Consider the following 17,193-nt stretch of genomic DNA (forward strand, 5'->3'; position numbering starts at 1 on the left):
GAAGGTCTGCCTACCTGGTTTCGGCAAGCCACGATGATGTGCTCAGGCTCAGGCATGACACTGCTCTTCTGGGCCACCAGCGTGTCCTGGGTGTGGCCAGGGAGCCGGTAGGAGGAGAAAAGCCCATAGTACTGCCTCATACAGAGGGGCTGCCCTGCCAGCTGACCCTTGGCACAGTCGGTGGGGAGTGAGTGGCTGGAGGGGCAGACAGGTAAGAGGAGGGAGCCGTGAGAGGGTGGACGGGACAGGGAATCAGAACTGGACGTACTGTCATGGGATCAGGCAAAGCAGGGCACAAAACCATACCTGCATTACCATGGGAGCCTAAGAGATCAGTCCCCGCTTTCTTACAGTAGAGGGGTGCCCCATTTTCAAGGCCCATGGAGACTCCATGATTTTCTCAAAGCTCCATCGACCCACTCTCACCCTGCCTCATGACCACATGGGCAGGCCTGCCATTCTGACCCTCAGGGACTTCGCTTGCTTGGGCTGATTTTGGCTGGGCATGCCCTCACCTCCACCCCTGCACTTAGTTAATCCGTTTAGAGAACTCCTTCACCTTCAAGAGCCTGCTCCTTCAACACCTCTTCAGGAAGCCTGCTGAGTTCAAGGCAGAAAGTTTGCTTTTCTCTGTGGTCTCAGTATATCTCGTGTTCACCATCTTTCCTTCCTTTCTCCCTCCCTCTCTTTTCTTTTCTTCATTCCTTCTATTTGTTTCCCTTCCATCCATCCATTCATCCACCCAATTTCAGAACACTAATGGAATGCAGAAAGGAAGCCAGTGGGGTTGAAGCAGCATGAGGAGAAGGCCAGGGAGGTAGGAAAGGGCCAGATCATGCAGGACCTCGTCAGTAGAAGTAAGGAGTTTTTATTTTATTCTCCGTGCAATGAACACCACTGGAAGGCTTTAGTGTTTTGTGGCATGATTTCATTTATGTTTCGCTTTTTCAATGCCCCTGGTTATATGTGTAGAATGGATCGAAAGGGGTCACATGAAGTACAAGGGAGGAGACTGCGGCCGAGATGGGAAGGTGATGTGGACTACGGGGAGGAGAGACAGGGAGGCTCTGGGACTGGTTTTGGAGGACTGGCTGAGAGCACCTGAGATAAGAGGGGCCTGGGGGGAGAGGAACCGTGGTGAGGTCTAGGTTTCTGGATTTACCACCTGTCAGTGCATTTATTGACCTGACAAGACAGGGTGAGGGCAAGCTGGGGGTTTGAGAGGACATTCAAAGATGCACTGGGGACAAGTTCAGTTTGCAGTGGCTGGGATGTTCCAGGGAGCTGACAGAAGTTTGAGGGAGAAGATGGAGCTATGTGTTATGTCTGCTGATGTGTCTGTCTTTCCTGGTAGTTGAGAGCCTTCTGAGGGCTGGGATGGAACCTTATTTTCCCCTATCTCTCCAGCATCAGTGCATTGCAAAGTGAAAGACTGAATGAGCAAGTGAATCAAGGTGCCCAAAACAGTTACTCAGGAAAATGTTGCAGTCTTGTGACATTTACAGTCATTCGACATAGGACCCTCCATGGGTGTTACGCGTGGATGTACATGGCGGTATGAGTGTGAGTGCACACATATACATGCACACTCACACACACATACTCACAGGCACACATACACACACATGCAACACATACACACATGCACACACATGTACACACAGAGACACTGGCACACGCATGCACACACATACACACTTGGGCACACACACACACTCACACACATGCATGCACATGTGAATCTGGGGTCTAAACTGTCAGCGATAGATGGAACACAGGCCCCAGCCCCAGTGGGCAGGGCCCTGGCCCTCCTTCCTCCACTGCCCAGCTGTGATGCTGTGAGGGATGAGGCTCTTTGAAATCAGAGACTGGAAATCACAGGAAATCAGAGACTCAGAGACTCAGTGTTGTGGGCTGGAGGAGGGAGTGCTCTTTGAGGCAGCTGCTATTACTACTCCCATTGGAAAGACAAGCGACTCTAGCTGGTTTTTTTTTTTAAGGTTGACACATCCAGTGTTGTGGTTGTCAGTATTCAAACTCAGGTCTGCGCACTCCAGGGCCCAAGACCTCAGCTGCTCTGCTTTATGGGTCTCGGGGCCCTGTCCTTCCCTGGAGTGACTATGAGTCTGAGCCTCTGCCCTAAGGCTGGGCAAAGACTTAGTTGGACCCAAGTTGAAAAGAGAGTGAAGTTTGCCTCTTCTGCCCTCCTCATTCTGCCATCTCCTGGCTGTGTGACCACGGGCAAGCCACTTAACCTTTCTGAGCTTGGCTGCCTCATCTGTGAAGTGGACCCTGCTTGGGGCTGATGCCCTTATATTATCTGCTTCCGGGGACCCTGGCTTCTCCAGGCCCTCTCCCTCTTGCTTCTGCTCAGGCACCCTTGGCCAGGACAGGGTCTTGTCTTAAAATCAGTAATACTGCACTGAGCTCATGAGCAATCTCCACCTGTCAGAACACCCTCGTGTCCACTGTGTCATTGTTCCCATCCCTCGAGCTTGGTGGGGTGGAGGAGACAGAGGCTCAGGGCAGGGAAACCACACTTGCCCAAGTGGCAAGGCTGAACTCCCATCTCCTCAGTCCAACTTTTCCGTCTCTACCTTCTGATGCGTTCTCTGATTCCTGACAGACTGCTCATGCCAAGTGCAAACCTAGGAGGCATGGAGGGAGGGGGCATTTTAAAGAGATTAAGGAAGGAGAGGCTACCCCAGGAAAAGGAGCTGGTCCTGGTCGGGCCCGCTGGGGTAGAGGCCATCAAGATGCTGGTGGTCCAGAAAGCAGGCAGCTCCCTGTCTACCGCAGCAGGGAGGCAGAGGCAGGGGCAGCCTGTCCTAATCAGGACATTCCCTTCCCAGGCCGGCCCAGTCCTACCTGTCCAGCAGCGCCTTGTAGCTGAGCACACCGGAGATGAGGTTGGCCGCAAACCTGTAGACAGAGATGAGGCCTCAGCCTTGCCTCCCAGGGGCCTGGGCTTCTCTCCCTCCCTCCCTTCTTCCCTCCCTCCCTGGCTTCCTCCTTCTTTTCTTCTTCCCTCTCCCTCCTGTCTTCCTTCTTTCCCTCCTCCCTTTTTCCCTTCGTTCTCTTCTTCCTCCCTTTTTATCTTCCTTCCTTCCTTCTTCCCTACCACTTTCCCTCCCTTCCTTCTTCCCCACTTCCCCCTCTCCATTTTAAATGCAGGGACTCCTGCCATAGGCCAGGCCTGCGTGGTGCACTACTCAGACCTGGTTCCTGACCCCCTCCAGATGCTGTCGGCCCTTCACAGGCCTTGGATTAAAAATGGTCCTTTGAAGAGAGCTGGGGGTGGGGCAGTTCTGGGGGACAGGAAAGGAACTCAGAGGGTGGATGAGGCAGAGGGAGCCAGGTGAGGCCACAGGGCAACAGGTAGGGGCCAGTCTTGGGGCTGGACTGGAAGGCGGATATTGGGACTCTGGGGAATCCAGCCTCCCAAGAAAGTCAGTAATTTGGTCCTCTTTGGAATCGGTCAACAACAGGTTTGGTTTTTTTGGTTTTTAATGCTAATGAGGAGTCCCCAGGTGGTACAGATGGTTAACACACTCACTCAGCTGCTAACCAAAAGTTCGGAGGTTTAAGTCCATCCAGGCGTGCCTCAAAAGAAAGGCCTGGTGTTCTGATTATGAAAAATTGGCCCTTAAAAACCCTCCGGAGTGCAGTTCTGCTCTGACACACACGGGGTCACCACGAGTCAGAATCAACTCGATGCCCACTGGTTAGCGCTAATGAAGAGGAAGGTGGGTGCTGGGAAAAAGGCACCGAGACGGGGCCGTAGGACTGCCTGTCTTAACTGTCCACGGATGATGAGTTTGGGCTTAATTGCATCTGCAAAATGGCCCCTTGGATGCAATTTTGAGAAATGTTCTCGGAAGTTATTCATCCATTCCCACTCTTCAGTCAGGCTGAGGAAGGGGGTGGGGGCCGCTTGAGCCTAGCTGAGCCCTCGCCCCCAGAGAATGAGGGGTGGGCCCTGGCTAGCCTGGGGGTAGGCACCTGTCCCTTCTCCTGCCTCTGAACTGCCCCCATCCTGTGTGCCATTCTGGTCATGAGACCAGGGACTCAGGTATGGCTCTGAGAGACCCCCACAGGGAGACCCTCCCCTCATCCTCACTCCTGCGTGCATGGCCCCCACCATCATCTGTCAGCCCTCCGCGCGGCTCACTGAGCTCTGAAATTGCAGCAGATGGCGGAGCTCTGGTATGGCGGAGGCTGGCAGGGAGGGACCCATCCCCCCTCAGGAGCCTCTATTTAGAGCCAGGGGCTTTGGAGGGCAGCAGAGGTCCTCTCAGACAGACAGGGTAGCATGTTACCAGTGGCAAGCACCAACGGGGTCTGAGGGCACACACCTCTCTGCTCAGGGCCTTAGCCAGGTCAAGTCCAGCTTGGGGACGCCTCGGGGACCATGACCTCCACTAGCGTCCCCTTCCCCAAATAAACATATTATGTAGAAGGTCATGTGTTCATTATCAATTGCAGCCTCACCTCACCTCTTCCCCAGCCAGGTTGCCTGGAACAGCTGCTGTCTCAGGGACATTGATCAGGCCCTCTGACCCGCAGTTCCCAAGTTCTGAGCCAAGGAGCACCTGGCCTCACCTTAGCTGGTCGTTGGTATCCTGGAAGTGCTGCCGTGCAAAGATCAAAGCTGGGCTGGAGTTGACAGGCAGGGCCAGGCGGTTATTAAGATACATGTCGTTCAGCCAGTACTCAGACACCTGCCGGGGAGGGAAGGAAGAACGGGCGTCGTGACCCACTTGCGGTTGGTCCCAGAGGCCACAGCCCCCTGCCAAGTAAGGCAACAAGCACTCGTCCTGTCAGCCCTAAGGGACAATTGAGGCACTTCATTTGATTACCCATTTCGTTCATTCCACAAACATACACAGAGCCCCAGTTATGTTCTAGGCCCCACGCGCACTACAATCCACCACGCCTGTCCCTCATCTCTGCACCATACCTCTTCCCTCGTGGTTTCCCAGCTTGCTTCTTTGGTTCTTCACTCCTGTCCCCACACCTGTCCTTCTGTGTGTCCTGTTCCTGCCCCTCATCCCTGTCCATTGTCCTGACCTCGTCTCCATTCCCACCTCTTCCTCTGCTGCCTCATCCATGTCCCCTTTGTGTTCCCCATCTCTGTCACCTGTCTCTCCCCATCCTACCTCTTCCTCTGCTGCCCCGTCCATGTCCCCCTGTGTGTTCCCCATCTCTCCCCATCCCCATCTCTATCTCCATCTGTCCCCATCCATGTCCCCCTGTGTGTCCCCATCTGTCCCCATCTCTCCCCATCCCCATCTCTATCTGCCCCCATCCATGTCTACCTGTGTGTCCCCCATATCTGTCCTCTGTCTCTCCCCATCTCCATGTATACCCCCATCTCTTCCTCTCTCTGTCTCCATCTCTAGCTGTCAACCCCACATCTGGTCTGTCCTTCACTCTTACCCTTTGCCATCCCATCTCTCCTCCATCCGTGTTCCCTGTCTGTTCCCATCTGCCCCCCAATCTTGTCTCTCCATCTGCCCCATCCTTGTAATCTTTTTCACCCCCCATCCAAGCCCATCTATCTATCTCCTGTTTCTGCCTCCTGCCCCTCCTGCATGGGTCCATTGTCTGCCCCAGTCTGCCCACTTCCAGGCCACCCACACCGCCCCAGGAGCCTAACAACTCCCACCCAGTTGGCCGTCTTCTCCCGCCGCTCCAGAAGCTTCTGCTGCAGGGCCTCACCGAGGCCATCAGGGTCCCCAAACCGCTGCACGATGGCCTGGCTCTTCCTAAACTGCTCCTCAGGCACCAGGTGCCGCATGCACCGCAGGTAGGTGGCCAAGGTCTGTTGCAGAGGGGGCACTGGCAATTTGGGTAGGCTCTGGAAGAGAAGGGCGAAGCTTGAGCCCCCAATGTCTGTCTCCATCTGCCCTATACTTGTTTTCTATCCTGGGACCTGTGTGTTTCTAAGACACAGTGCAGCAGAATTACCAACTTCAGAGCTCCTGTTTGCTGCCTCCCTCCTCCCCAACCCCCCGGAGGGGACCAAGTGCAGAGAAAAAACCTTGATCTTGGCATCAGACAGACCTGGGTTCATACCCTGACCTGCCACTGACCAGCCTGAAGTCACCTCACCTTTCCATGCCTGTGTCTTTCCCTATAAGATGGGGCTAATAAGCTCACCTCTCACAGAATCACAGAGGTACGTAATGGGAAGGTGCTTATAAACCATAAAGGATGGGGCTGCGATGAAATAGTCCTATCCCTGGTACTGATGTCTGAGGGTCACTCTTCATTTAGGAATTGTCCCCAACTGGAGCTCTAGAATCTAATGAATCCTTTGGGCACATAGGATGCTACTCTGGAGGAGAGACTTGCACAGGCAAGTGATGTTTTTGGATGGGAGGAGCCACATCTCAGTGTTGCTCTGTTGACCAGAATTCTGTGTTTCCTGGGAAGGTAACTCATGCCCTGAGCTCCCTGTTAAATCCAGGCCAGAGTTAGCAAATGCAAGTGGGGGCATTTCATTCCAGGCGTCCATCCATGGAAGAGAGAGCTCAATCTCTCCCCAATCTGTCCAAGCCTCAGCTTCTGCATCCATGTGACAGAAATAACAATTCCTATCTGTTATGGATTGTACTGTGTCCCCCAAAATATGTGCTGTAATTCCTAACCTCTATGCCTGGAGTGGAAACCCTGGTTGTGTAGTGATTACGTGTTACGGCTGCTAACCAAAAGGTCAGCAGTCCAAATCCAGCAGGTGCTCCTCGGAAACTCTATGGGGCAGTTCTACTCTGTCCTATAGGGTGGCTATAGTTGGAATTGACTCAGCAGCAATGTTTGTTTTTTTTTTTTTTTTTAATGCATGTGGTTATAATCCCATTTGGGAATGGGTTGTCTTTGTTATGTTAATGAGGCAGGATTAATGGATGGTGTATCTTGAGTCAATTTCTTTTGAGATATAAAAGAGATTAAACAAGCAAGCTAAGAAGCAGAAATGAGGGGAAAGAGATGCCAAGCCACATGAAGATTGCCCAGGAGCAGAAGCTCACAGAGACAAGGACTTTCCTCCAGAGCTGACAGAAAGAGAAAGCTTTTCCCTAGAGCTGGCACCCTGAATTCAGACTTCTAGCCTCCTGAACTGTGAGAAAATAAATTTCTGTTTGTTAAAGCCACCCACTTGTGGCACTTTTGTTACAGCAGCACTAGATGACTAGGACACCAGAGAAGGATGCAAGAGAATTACACGACGTCAGCAAGTAGCCCCAAATAAGCATGCCATAAAGTGTTAAATCCTTACTGTCCTTGTCTGTCTAGAGGAATTCCTAAGAGGAAAGCCGGCATCTCTAGGGCCCCCAGAGTGTGGGTGGAGTCTGGGCAGAGAGCCCCACCCTGTACTCCCCATATGGACACTGTGCTTCCCCGTTTGCTGTTTGTGTTCACACAGGATCTCATCTGTGTTTTCAACAATTTTGTGACTTAGCCACAGCAGGGGTTTTTGTTCCATTTACAGATAAGGAAACTGAGGCCCAGAGAGTGTAGGGATTAGTCCAAGGTCACACAGCAGTTTGGTGGCAGGGCTGGGACCAGCAATCCAGTCTTTGTCCAACCTCTGTATTGCTCCTGTCTCCTTGATCATTCTCTCACTTTCTCCCTTTGCTTCCTTTTCCATCCCCTCCCTTTCCTTCTCCATCACTTAAGCTACTTGTTGTGGGGCCAGTTCATGTATGTGGAGGCCCCAGGTGTGACGAAGAAGAGCTGTGCTCCATGTTGTGGGGTCGGTTCATGTACGTGGAGGCCCCAGGTGTGACGAAGAAGAGCTGTGCTCCATGTTGTGGGGTCAGTTCATGTACGTGGAGGCCCCAGGTGTGACGAAGAAGAGCTGTGCTCCGTGTTGTGGGGTCAGTTCATGTACTTGGAGGCCCCAGGTGTGACGAAGAAGAGCTGTGCTCCGTGTTGTGGGGTCAGTTCATGTATGTGGAGGCCCCAGGTGTGACGAAGAAGAGCTGTGTTCCGTGTCGTGGGGTCAGTTCATGTACGTGGAGGCCCCAGGTGTGATGAAGACGAGCTGTGCTCCATGCTGTGGGGTCAGTTCATGCACGTGGAGGCCCCGTGGGTGACGAAGACGAGCTGTGCTCCATGCTGTGGGGTCAGTTCATGTACGCGGAGGCCCCAGGTGTGATGAAGACGAGCTGTGCTCCATGCTGTGGGGTCAGTTCATGCACGTGGAGGCCCCGTGGGTGATGAAGAGGAGCTGTGCTCCATGTTGTGGGGTCAGTTCATGTACGTGGAGGCCCCGTGTGTGACGAAGACGAGCTGTGCTCCACAGGGTTTTCCAGAAGTAGATCACAAGGACTTTCTTGCGAGGAACCTCTGGGTGGACTTGAACCTTCAGTCCTTCTAGCAGCAGCTGAGAGCATTAATCATTTGCACCACTCAAGGACTCTCTCCCTCACTTAGCTGATCATAATAGGAAAACTTTTAATATTTTTGGTTAATCTTCAAAAAGTTGGCTGCTGCTGGGTCACCTACTACCAGGAGTTTCCTCCTCTGTGGGGCGGTGGGGGTGGCTGCAGAAGTGCAGGGCCCCTCTGAGAGCACGTCTCAGGTCTGCTCACACTGGCTGCACCCTGGAGACCCCACACAGCCCTGGGCAGAGGCGGAGGATTGTGTCATGTGTGTGTATGCACTGATATATGAACAGAATCTCCGCCCGCCTGATCCTGTCTCTACAGTTCACTGCCCTGGGGGAGATGAGGGTGTCAGGGTCACTGCGGAAGCTTCTGGCCTGGGAATGACTCCAGATGGGTCTGGGCAGCACCCCAGGCTGCCAAACCCACTCCCAGAAGGATCAGATCCCTATCTAGCGCTCTGGTACCCTCCTCCTTCTCTTGGGGACTGGGGAAGTTGAGTGGTAGGTAGGTGGACAAGCATCTACAGAAAGCCCTGCCCAGCTGGTGGCCTGGCACCGCTTCTAGGAGCAGACCACCCTTTTCAGGTCTCTGACAGTGAGCTGGGATTCAGCTTAGAGTAATAGAAAGTCATGCGATAGGTAAAAACGACTGAGGTGGGACATCTCAATTCTATGTCCAGCCCTGTGAGATCCCACCCCAAACTCTCAGTGGCTTCTGGCCAAGGCCTGGGGCCAGAGACAGGGACTTGAACTAACGAGGGTTTTTGGACTTTGGGGTCTCAGTAAAAACACATTTCCTGATCAGTTCTTGGAAGGAATGATGGAGAGACAGGCCTACTCTCAAGGAAGCCAAAGGGTGAGACATGCTTGAGACCAGAAGGAACAGAGGTGTTGGAGAACTGCAGAGCCTATGGAACTTGGGGAGCAACTTGGGCGGGGTGGGGTGGGGAGGAGCCAGAGAGCTATGGTCAAGGCTTCAAGCAAAAGTGGGGGAGGAGGGTGGCAAGAAGGCATTTGTGGCAGAGGGACTAGCATGTGTCAGGCCTTGGAGATAAGAGGTGCTACTCTCACAGGGGGCACAGTTACAGAGACTTCCCTGACATAACCAAACATCTTAAGGTATTGGTTTACTGGGTGTGAAGGCTTGGGACCATAGTCTCACGGGACAACTCAGTCAATTGGCATAACACAGTTCATAAAGATGGTAATCTACATCCTAGTTCGGTGCGTGGTGTCTGGGGTCTTAAAAGCTTGTGAGCAGCCATCTAAGATGCAACTATTGCTCTCTACTCTTCTGGAACAAAAGAAAATGAATGAAACCAAATGCTCAAAGAAGAAACTGGTCCACAGGACTAATAACCCACATGAACCATGGCCTCATCTAGCCTGAGGCCAGAAGAACTAGATGGTGCCTGGTACAACTACCAACCATTCTGACCAGGTACACAATGGAAGGTCCCACATGGAAAGGGAGAAAAATGTAGAACAAAACTCAAAATTACTAAAAAAACAAACAAACAAAAAACCATGCTTACTGGTCCAATAGTGACTAGAGGACACCCTGAGACTGTCACCCTGAGATACCCTTTGAAACTGGACCTGAAACCAATCTCAGAGGTCACATTTCAGCCAAATAATGTATTGATCCATAAAATAAGCAGTTACATACAAGAGGAATGTGTGCCTATAAACAACAAACTATGCAAGACCAAATGGTCAACATTTACCCTAAAACAAAGATGAGGAGGTGAAGAGAGGCAGGGACTCTAGATTAATGGAAACAGAACAGTCTAGAAATAATTAAAATGTTGACACATTGTGAAAAATGTAACCAGTGTCACGGAACAGTCTGTATAAAAATTGTTAAATGGGAAACTAATATGCTGTGTAAACTTTCACCCAAAACACAATTAAAAGAGAAGATTAAAAGGGAGGATACCTGCCTGGGGTGCGGTGGCTTCATCTCCAGCCAGTGGGGAAGGTGTGCCTAAGGCTCCAGGTGAACCAGCCACACCAAGCGGGGCTGGCTGGGCAGAGATTGGGGTGGAGGATGAGCCTTCCCCTTGCCTGGCCTTACAGCAACCCCATTGAGCTCAAAGCCACTGGAGTGGGGAGATGAGCTTTGGGATAGGGGGAGCACCCTTCTAAGCCACCAGTGCTGGGCCCACTGGAGGTGGTGAGCAGCCCTGGGAGAAAAGACAGGTACCTGACCCAGGTCAAGGCCTCTTTCTGACCTTGATTAGGAAGGTGTCACCATCAGCATTCCATCAGCACCCCCTGAGGCCACTCCCAGCCCCTCCAGGCCCTCCCAGGACCCTCAGCATGCTCAGAGCAGGGCTATTGCCTGGGCCTCATGCCTGGAAGAGGGCAGGGCTGAGGACCAGGCAAGTGCTGGGGCCAGTCCCTCTCAGGACTGTTCTAGGAGTCAAGGCATGTGCGTGCGGAAAGCGGGCATGGGGGGAGGGGGAGCCTCAGAGGTCACTCACAGGCTCCTCTGCACCACTGGCAGGTTTTGCCACCGTCTGATGGGGGACTTTCTCCAGGATGGGCATCTTGGGAACTCTGGGTCTGGGGAAGCAGAGGTGCAGACCTGGGGACAGAGAGAAGGAGGGTTATCACCATAACAGCCACGTAAACTTGCCATGACCCCTTCATCACCAACCTGTGACCCCCTACTGCACCCCAACCTGTGAGGAGGCCAGAGAGGGACAGGAGTATACAGGGACCATATTGCAGGCCAGCCCAAATCTCCTGATCCCTGGACCAGTCCCCCTGACTACATGCCCTCTCTGAACCCCCAAATGGGAGAGGGTGGGTCCTGAAGTGAGTCTCCACCTGGGACTTGCTCTCACAAGGCTGCTGCCACTCCTGGTCCAGCCCAGCCATCCCAGAGACCACCTTGGGGCAGTGTTCGAGAGAGCAGGGCTGGGCTTGCCTGCTCTGATCGACTCCCAGCTGGCCACACCTCCACCTCCGCCTCCATCAGGGGTTGTTGGCAGAGCACTTGTGTTCCTGCCTGGGAGTTCCAATAGGTGTGTGCTTTGCTGATTACATTCTCCTTCCCTTTAGACCGTGAGCTCCATGAGAGTCATACCATACCTGCCGTGTTCAGTGCTTCATCTCTGGGACCTAGCAAGGGGCCCAGCATGTAGAAGGACCAATGTTTGTTAGCTGAGTAAACAAAGGAATGCAGGCAGGCACGTGTGTATGAATAAATAAATAAACGAGTGAATGGGTGCATACAGGGATCTTTAAGGCCCTGGGATCCAGGATGCACCCTGGGCTGATTGGGAGTCCAGCCTGTGACCAGAGTGGAGAGGACCCTGGGACCTGGCAGAGGAGCTGGGGACTCGGACAGCCTTTGGTCTGTAGGCTCCCAGTGTTGGTAGCTGAAATATGGGGGATGCTGAAGAGTGAGGTGCAGGGAAGGTGAGCAGCTGGGGCCCTGGGAGACCACTGGCCCAGCGGGGAGAGCTCGAATTACTTTAGAAGTTGCAGTAGCAGTGGGCGAAGTCAAGATGAGTAAAGGCCAGTTTTTACTGCCGGTGCCACCCAACCTGTTTCCCGCCGAGATCCCCCACAACTTACGCCTGCAGAGACACACACACAGGATTTCCACCACCTAACCCTACTCCCCCAAGAGCCTAACCCTACTCTCCCCCAAGAGTCCAGAGTTGATACTTTTCCCATTCCACCACCCAGTTCCCCTCCAAGGTGGAACATCCAGAAAGGTGGATGACAAGGGTCCAAAGACCGAGGAGCCTGAGGCTACCTGGTGTCTCTGGTCAGCGAATGTAGGGAGCTCGCAGGCACCGAGCAGGGGCACTCCGAACTGCAGGGGTCTCCTGGCCCGCCGCGCCGCACCGCGAAGCACAGGGACTGCCTGGACCCTCAGAGCAAAAGCAACGGAATCTAGGCCCCGCTCGGTGGTGTTTCCTTGGGGCAGTGAGGGCTGGGTCTGATCGCTAGTAGCCCTGGGGCCCCACGAGGCCGATGCCTTCTCTTGCTTTGGCCTGGGTACCAGAGCCACAGAGACAAGACACTAGTCTGGCTTCAGAGACCCTGCATCTTGGAGAGGCATAGCAGAGAGCAATGATTTCTTAGGGGTATCCCCAGCGCCTGAGGAGTGGAGCGCGGAGGCCAAGGGAGAGCGTTTGCTCCCGGCCTGCAAGCTTCCCCTCCTCCTTGGCCCTTGAGTACCAGCGCCCAGAGGGCTTCTTTCTGTCTGCCTGGTGCCCTCAGGTCCAGTCCCTGCTCCCGCTGGCCTGGCTTCAAAGGCTGCCAGGAAGGGTCCCAGTTCTGCTCTGGAAGCCCAGTCCCAGCCCGGCCCCGCAGCTCAGGCTGTCTGAGCGCTCCAGGGACCTCCTACCACCCCGCTCGGAATTGGCACCCGCAGCCACCTCTGGCTCTCCGCCCCTGCGCCAGCACTTTGGGGGGTCTGGGCAAGGCCCACAGAGCTCAGAAAGAACCACCTCGGCAGTTAGCGGAGGGGTCCAGGTGAAGTGAGATCGAAAACCACCGGGACGTGACGATCAAGCTCCCCAAGCCCTTCCTCCGAACTTCTCATCTGCGAGCAGCACCGCCGCCGCCGCCGCCCTCAGCCTGGCCCCGACGGCCGCGGCTGCCCGGGACCCACAGGGCTTCGCCGGGCCTGGGGCCTCCCAGCCTCAGCGCGGCGCCTGGGCCGAACCTCCTTCCCCACCCGCACCCGCCCGTGAGCCGCGCTCCACCGCCCTGCCCGCCTCACCTGCTCCCTCCCGCTCCTTCGCGGCGGCCGCCACCGAGCTGCACCCGCCGGACCGGGCCGCGGGCAGGGTGTGAGCGGCGGCAGCGCGGCGGAGGGGACTGTCGCCTGAGCCCGGTGCCCGCCGCCGCCCGACTGGCCCGAGCTGGCCGGCCGCGCCTCCCCGCCCCTCCCGCCGCCGCCCTGCCTCCTCGCTCTCTTTCTTCTCTCTCCCATCCCTCCCCCCTTTCTCTCTCTGGGTCCTCGGTTCTCCCGCCCCAGCCTCGCACTACCCGCCGGGGGTCGGGGGCGAGGGGGCTCTCGGACCAGCCTGGACGGCGCCGCGGACCGGCTCGTGAGCTGGACGGCGGAATCCAGACCCGAGAAGGGGGCGCAGAACCTTGGCCCGCCCATGCCAGTGGCCCCCAGCCGGCTTTCCCCCATCCTCGCATCCCGGCTCACCCAACCCCATTAGCCCGGCCTCCAGCCCTGGGGAGGCCGGAGGAAACCTCTGCCCTCCCTACCCCCCCAGCTGGGCTCCAACCCCGCTGCCGTCCCTTTCAAAACAGTAATAATAATCATCCCGTTAGCTGATCACCACGGGATCTCCTCTCCTTTTCTCTTCCCATCCCATCACCGCTGGCACCGTGGGGGTGGGGGTGGGGGGTAGTACAGACAGGCTGACCCTGACGACAGACTTGGGGGTGCACAGGGACACGCAGCCTGAGGCTGACACTCCCTCCAGACAAAAGCCCCCCCCCTTCCAGAGACAGGTCCCCACACACGACCACAGCCCCACACGCAGACCAAGAACAGACGTGCACAGCAGCAGTGCGGACCCGCCGCAGGCGCGGTCTAACGCACAGACGGACCCGGACTCCGCGGTCTCTCCACTCTGGAATCCGAACCCCTTGGGGCCTTCATCAGGCTGCGGGCTCCGGGACTGGCCGTAAACGCGGCCTGGGGCTTCCGGACTACGGGCGGGACTGCGTCGGCCTTACAGACTTCGCTGACAGTCCTGGGTGGCGGCTTCCACTGCCGGGGTGGGGGCGGGGTCGAGGGGCGGGGGCGCTTGGCACCAGCTCCCAAACTCGCATGCCCTTGGGTTCCTACTCAAACCCGCGCCCGCCTGCTGGGACACAGCGCGATCTCCCGCGGAGAGCCCAGACCCACCACAGCTAGTTCTCTAACGAACACACACACCACACACTCGCTCATCCAGAGGTCCAGCCCTGAAAGATGGGGCCCGTTTTTCTTCCTCTGCCCGGAACAGCTCAGCCCCTACTCCTCTCTGGGAGCCTGGACCGAGAAGGACTCACAGCCCGATGTGAACCCCAGCGGGGAGCTTCTGAGCTCTGGGGCTGGTGCAGGGCGTGTCCTTGACGGGCGGGGCCTGACACACTCTCCAGACGTGGGTCCTCGGGCTCCCCTCCCCTCCCGCAGCTAGGTCGGATCCGGCGCTGCCGGGGCCCTAGGAGGACCCGGCTGTGTGAGGACCCACAGGCTGACAGGGAAGGGGGGTGCGCCAGGAGTCTCCGTGGGTGAGAGCCCCTTTTGAATATCTATTCCCTTTTTCAGGTAGCAAAAGAGCCGTAGGCTCCCCAGGCGCCCGCCGCGCTCATGCCTGGATTGGGCCTTGGAGACCCACTTCAACCTCCCCTTTGCCCGGGGCCCTGTGCCTGGCCGCCCACTTCCACCAGGAAAGAGACTCTGTCTCCGACAGACATGGTTTATTGATTTGTGCTGGAGGCACCGCGGTGCTAGTGGGCGAAGTTGGCACTGGGAGGAATGGAAGAAAAGACAGACGGACGCATGGCTCTACTACAGGGGAGCCCCGAGGTGTAGGCTTGTGCGCTTCTTCACCCCTGCAAGGAGCACTTTCGCTTCTCGTGCTTTGATGCTTCACGCCCTGTTAGACAAGCGAGGGGGTGGGGCAGAAAGGGGCACCTAGAGGGAACTGGGGCAGGGGTAGCCAAGAAGGGGGAGGGGCTGGGGTACTCGCTGGAGGGGGCGGTCCCTAAGGCGGAGTTGGCCAGTGCGCTCGCAAGGCAGCCACCTTTACTGGGGCCGTAGGGGCGACCCAGAGGAAGAACCGGGCTACTAGCTGCGGGTGTAGCAGTCGTTGTAGTCGTCCTCACACTCTTCTAAGGGGCCAGGCGGGCTGCCCGGCGCGCCGTCCGGGCCCCGAACTGGGCGCTCACGCAAGCGCACGGCATCGTACAGCCCCTGCGGCGGCTCGTCGAGCAGCACGTCGCGCTCGGAGCGGGAGCGCGTTAGAAGGCCCACGTTGCGCAGCAGCAGCAGGACCGGCGCGTAGAGCAGGTTGGCCAGGCCCATGCCTAGACTGAGTGGCGCAAAGCCCAGTGAGTGCACGATGTGGCCGGCCACAATGGGCCCGAGCGCGTAGGCCACGGAATAGGAGATGTCGGCAATGGCGTAAACGCTGCCATAGACAGAGACGTGGCGCACATCCACAAGGAAGGCGAGTGTGGGCAGCAGCGCCGTGTCTACCAGCGCGATGCCGAAGCAGAGGCCGCAAAGCGAGACCACTAGCGGCCCGAAGGAGCGGCAGGCTGGCACGACGCAGGAGCTGGCGCCGATCACAACCAGCCCTAGCGCGCCATACAGCCACTGCAGGTGTGGATAGCGCGCCGCCAGGCGCACGGTGAGGTAGACGCCTAGCACATGCGGCAGGAAGGCGGGCAGCCAGGCCATGCCCATCTCCCACTCGGACGCCGCCATCGTGTGCTTCATCCACGTGGAGATGGTAGGCTCGAGGAAGGCGAGCGGAATGTTACAGGTGGTGAGCGCGCCAGCCACCACGGCGATGTAGGGGTCCAGCATGAGGCGGTGGATGGGCGTGCCCACCGGCAGGTTGGCCCGCGCCCGCGCTGTGGCGGAAAAGGGCTTGGCTACGGCCAGCAGCAGCAGCGCGTCGAGCAGCGACACGGCAGCGAGCACAAGGAAGGGCACTCGCTTGCCGGCGAACTCATAGAGAATACCCCCGAAGGGTGGCGCCACTAGGCTGCCGAAGCTGATGAAGGCCTGCGCCAAGCCCAGCGCGCGGCTGCGCTCGGCCTCCTCGGGATACTTATCGGCGATCATGGCGATGCCGGACGTGTCTGCGAAGGCCGATCCCAGGCCCTGCAGGCTGCGCGCGGCGAACAGTGTGGCGTAGTCCTCCGCAAAGGCGAACAGCACCGTGGAGGCGAACATGACACCCAGGCCAATGAGCAGCGGCACGTCGTAACTCATGCGGTCGATGAAGGGCCCGCTCAGGGGGTTCACCAGCAGCTGCAGGATGGCCTTGGAGGCGAACAGCACCCCAATCTTCATGTCCTCGCTCTCCGTGGGATAGCGAGGCCGCAGGACCGACCTGGAGGGCCACCCAGCTGTCGGGGGCGCCGAGGTGTTGGCGGTGGCGGCGCTGGCATTGGCTGGAGTGGGCGGCAGCGTGGTGGGCGCCCACACCTCTGGGGTTGGTGTGAGGCTCTCGCTGCCCCCGTGCATGTGGGCGATGTAGTCGGGCACGATGGGCACGATGACCATGTACAGCATGTTGTCCAGCAACAGCACCACACACACGATGACCAGCACCAGGCGCCGCTGTCGCCTGGGCTCCTGCAGCGCCGTGCCCACCGCGTTCGACAGCTTGGTGGCCGCCGCCCGGGCCTGGCCGGCCGGCTCCGCGGGCTCCATGGCCCCCACCCCTCCCCACCGCTCTGCCTAGGACGCCTCCGCCAGGCGGGACGCGGGCGCCCCACAGTGCACAGAGGAAGGTGCGAGATTTCAGGGCGCGGTCCGCGCGGCACAGATCCCTCTGTGCCTCAGGTGGCCGCAAGGCTCATGGCCCCTCACCCCGGAAAAGGCGAGGATCCGGTACGACTAGCCGCCGCCGCCGCTGCTCCGAGCCGAGCCCGGGATCCGGAGCCGCTGGACTCAGGAGCGGCCGGGGTGGCGGGCGTGCGGAGGGGCCGGGGCTGGAGACCGAGTGTGCTGCGCCCGGTGCGCGCCAGGAGCCACCCCCGCCGCGCTAAGAGGCCGCCTGCGCGGGCCGAGGGGCATGCTGCTGCTGGCC

General features: G+C 57.3%; 2 protein-coding genes across 2 annotated transcripts in view; both read right to left on the reverse strand.

Moving 5' to 3' along the window:
• The window catches only part of CHAT (choline O-acetyltransferase), a 63,504-nt gene extending 52,422 nt beyond the window's left edge, over positions 1-11,082 (reverse strand). Inside the window, exons 1-5 of the mRNA XM_023547168.2 lie at positions 10,879-11,082; positions 5,669-5,860; positions 4,603-4,721; positions 2,869-2,922; positions 15-195 (exon numbers count right to left, since the gene is read on the reverse strand). Of these exons, the coding sequence (XP_023402936.1) occupies positions 15-195; positions 2,869-2,922; positions 4,603-4,721; positions 5,669-5,860; positions 10,879-10,944 (612 nt within the window). The 5' untranslated portion in view covers positions 10,945-11,082. The remainder of the gene's footprint in view (positions 1-14; positions 196-2,868; positions 2,923-4,602; positions 4,722-5,668; positions 5,861-10,878) is intronic.
• Positions 11,083-15,215: 4,133 nt separating this feature from the next.
• Positions 15,216-16,814, reverse strand: SLC18A3 (solute carrier family 18 member A3). The gene has a single exon (XM_010589287.3). It carries the CDS (start codon positions 16,812-16,814, stop codon positions 15,216-15,218), a length of 1,599 nt encoding a protein of 532 aa, XP_010587589.2.
• Positions 16,815-17,193: the final 379 nt, after the last annotated feature.

The sequence above is a fragment of the Loxodonta africana genome, chromosome 16 (genome assembly GCF_030014295.1).
Source record: "Loxodonta africana isolate mLoxAfr1 chromosome 16, mLoxAfr1.hap2, whole genome shotgun sequence".
Taxonomy (NCBI): domain Eukaryota; kingdom Metazoa; phylum Chordata; class Mammalia; order Proboscidea; family Elephantidae; genus Loxodonta; species Loxodonta africana.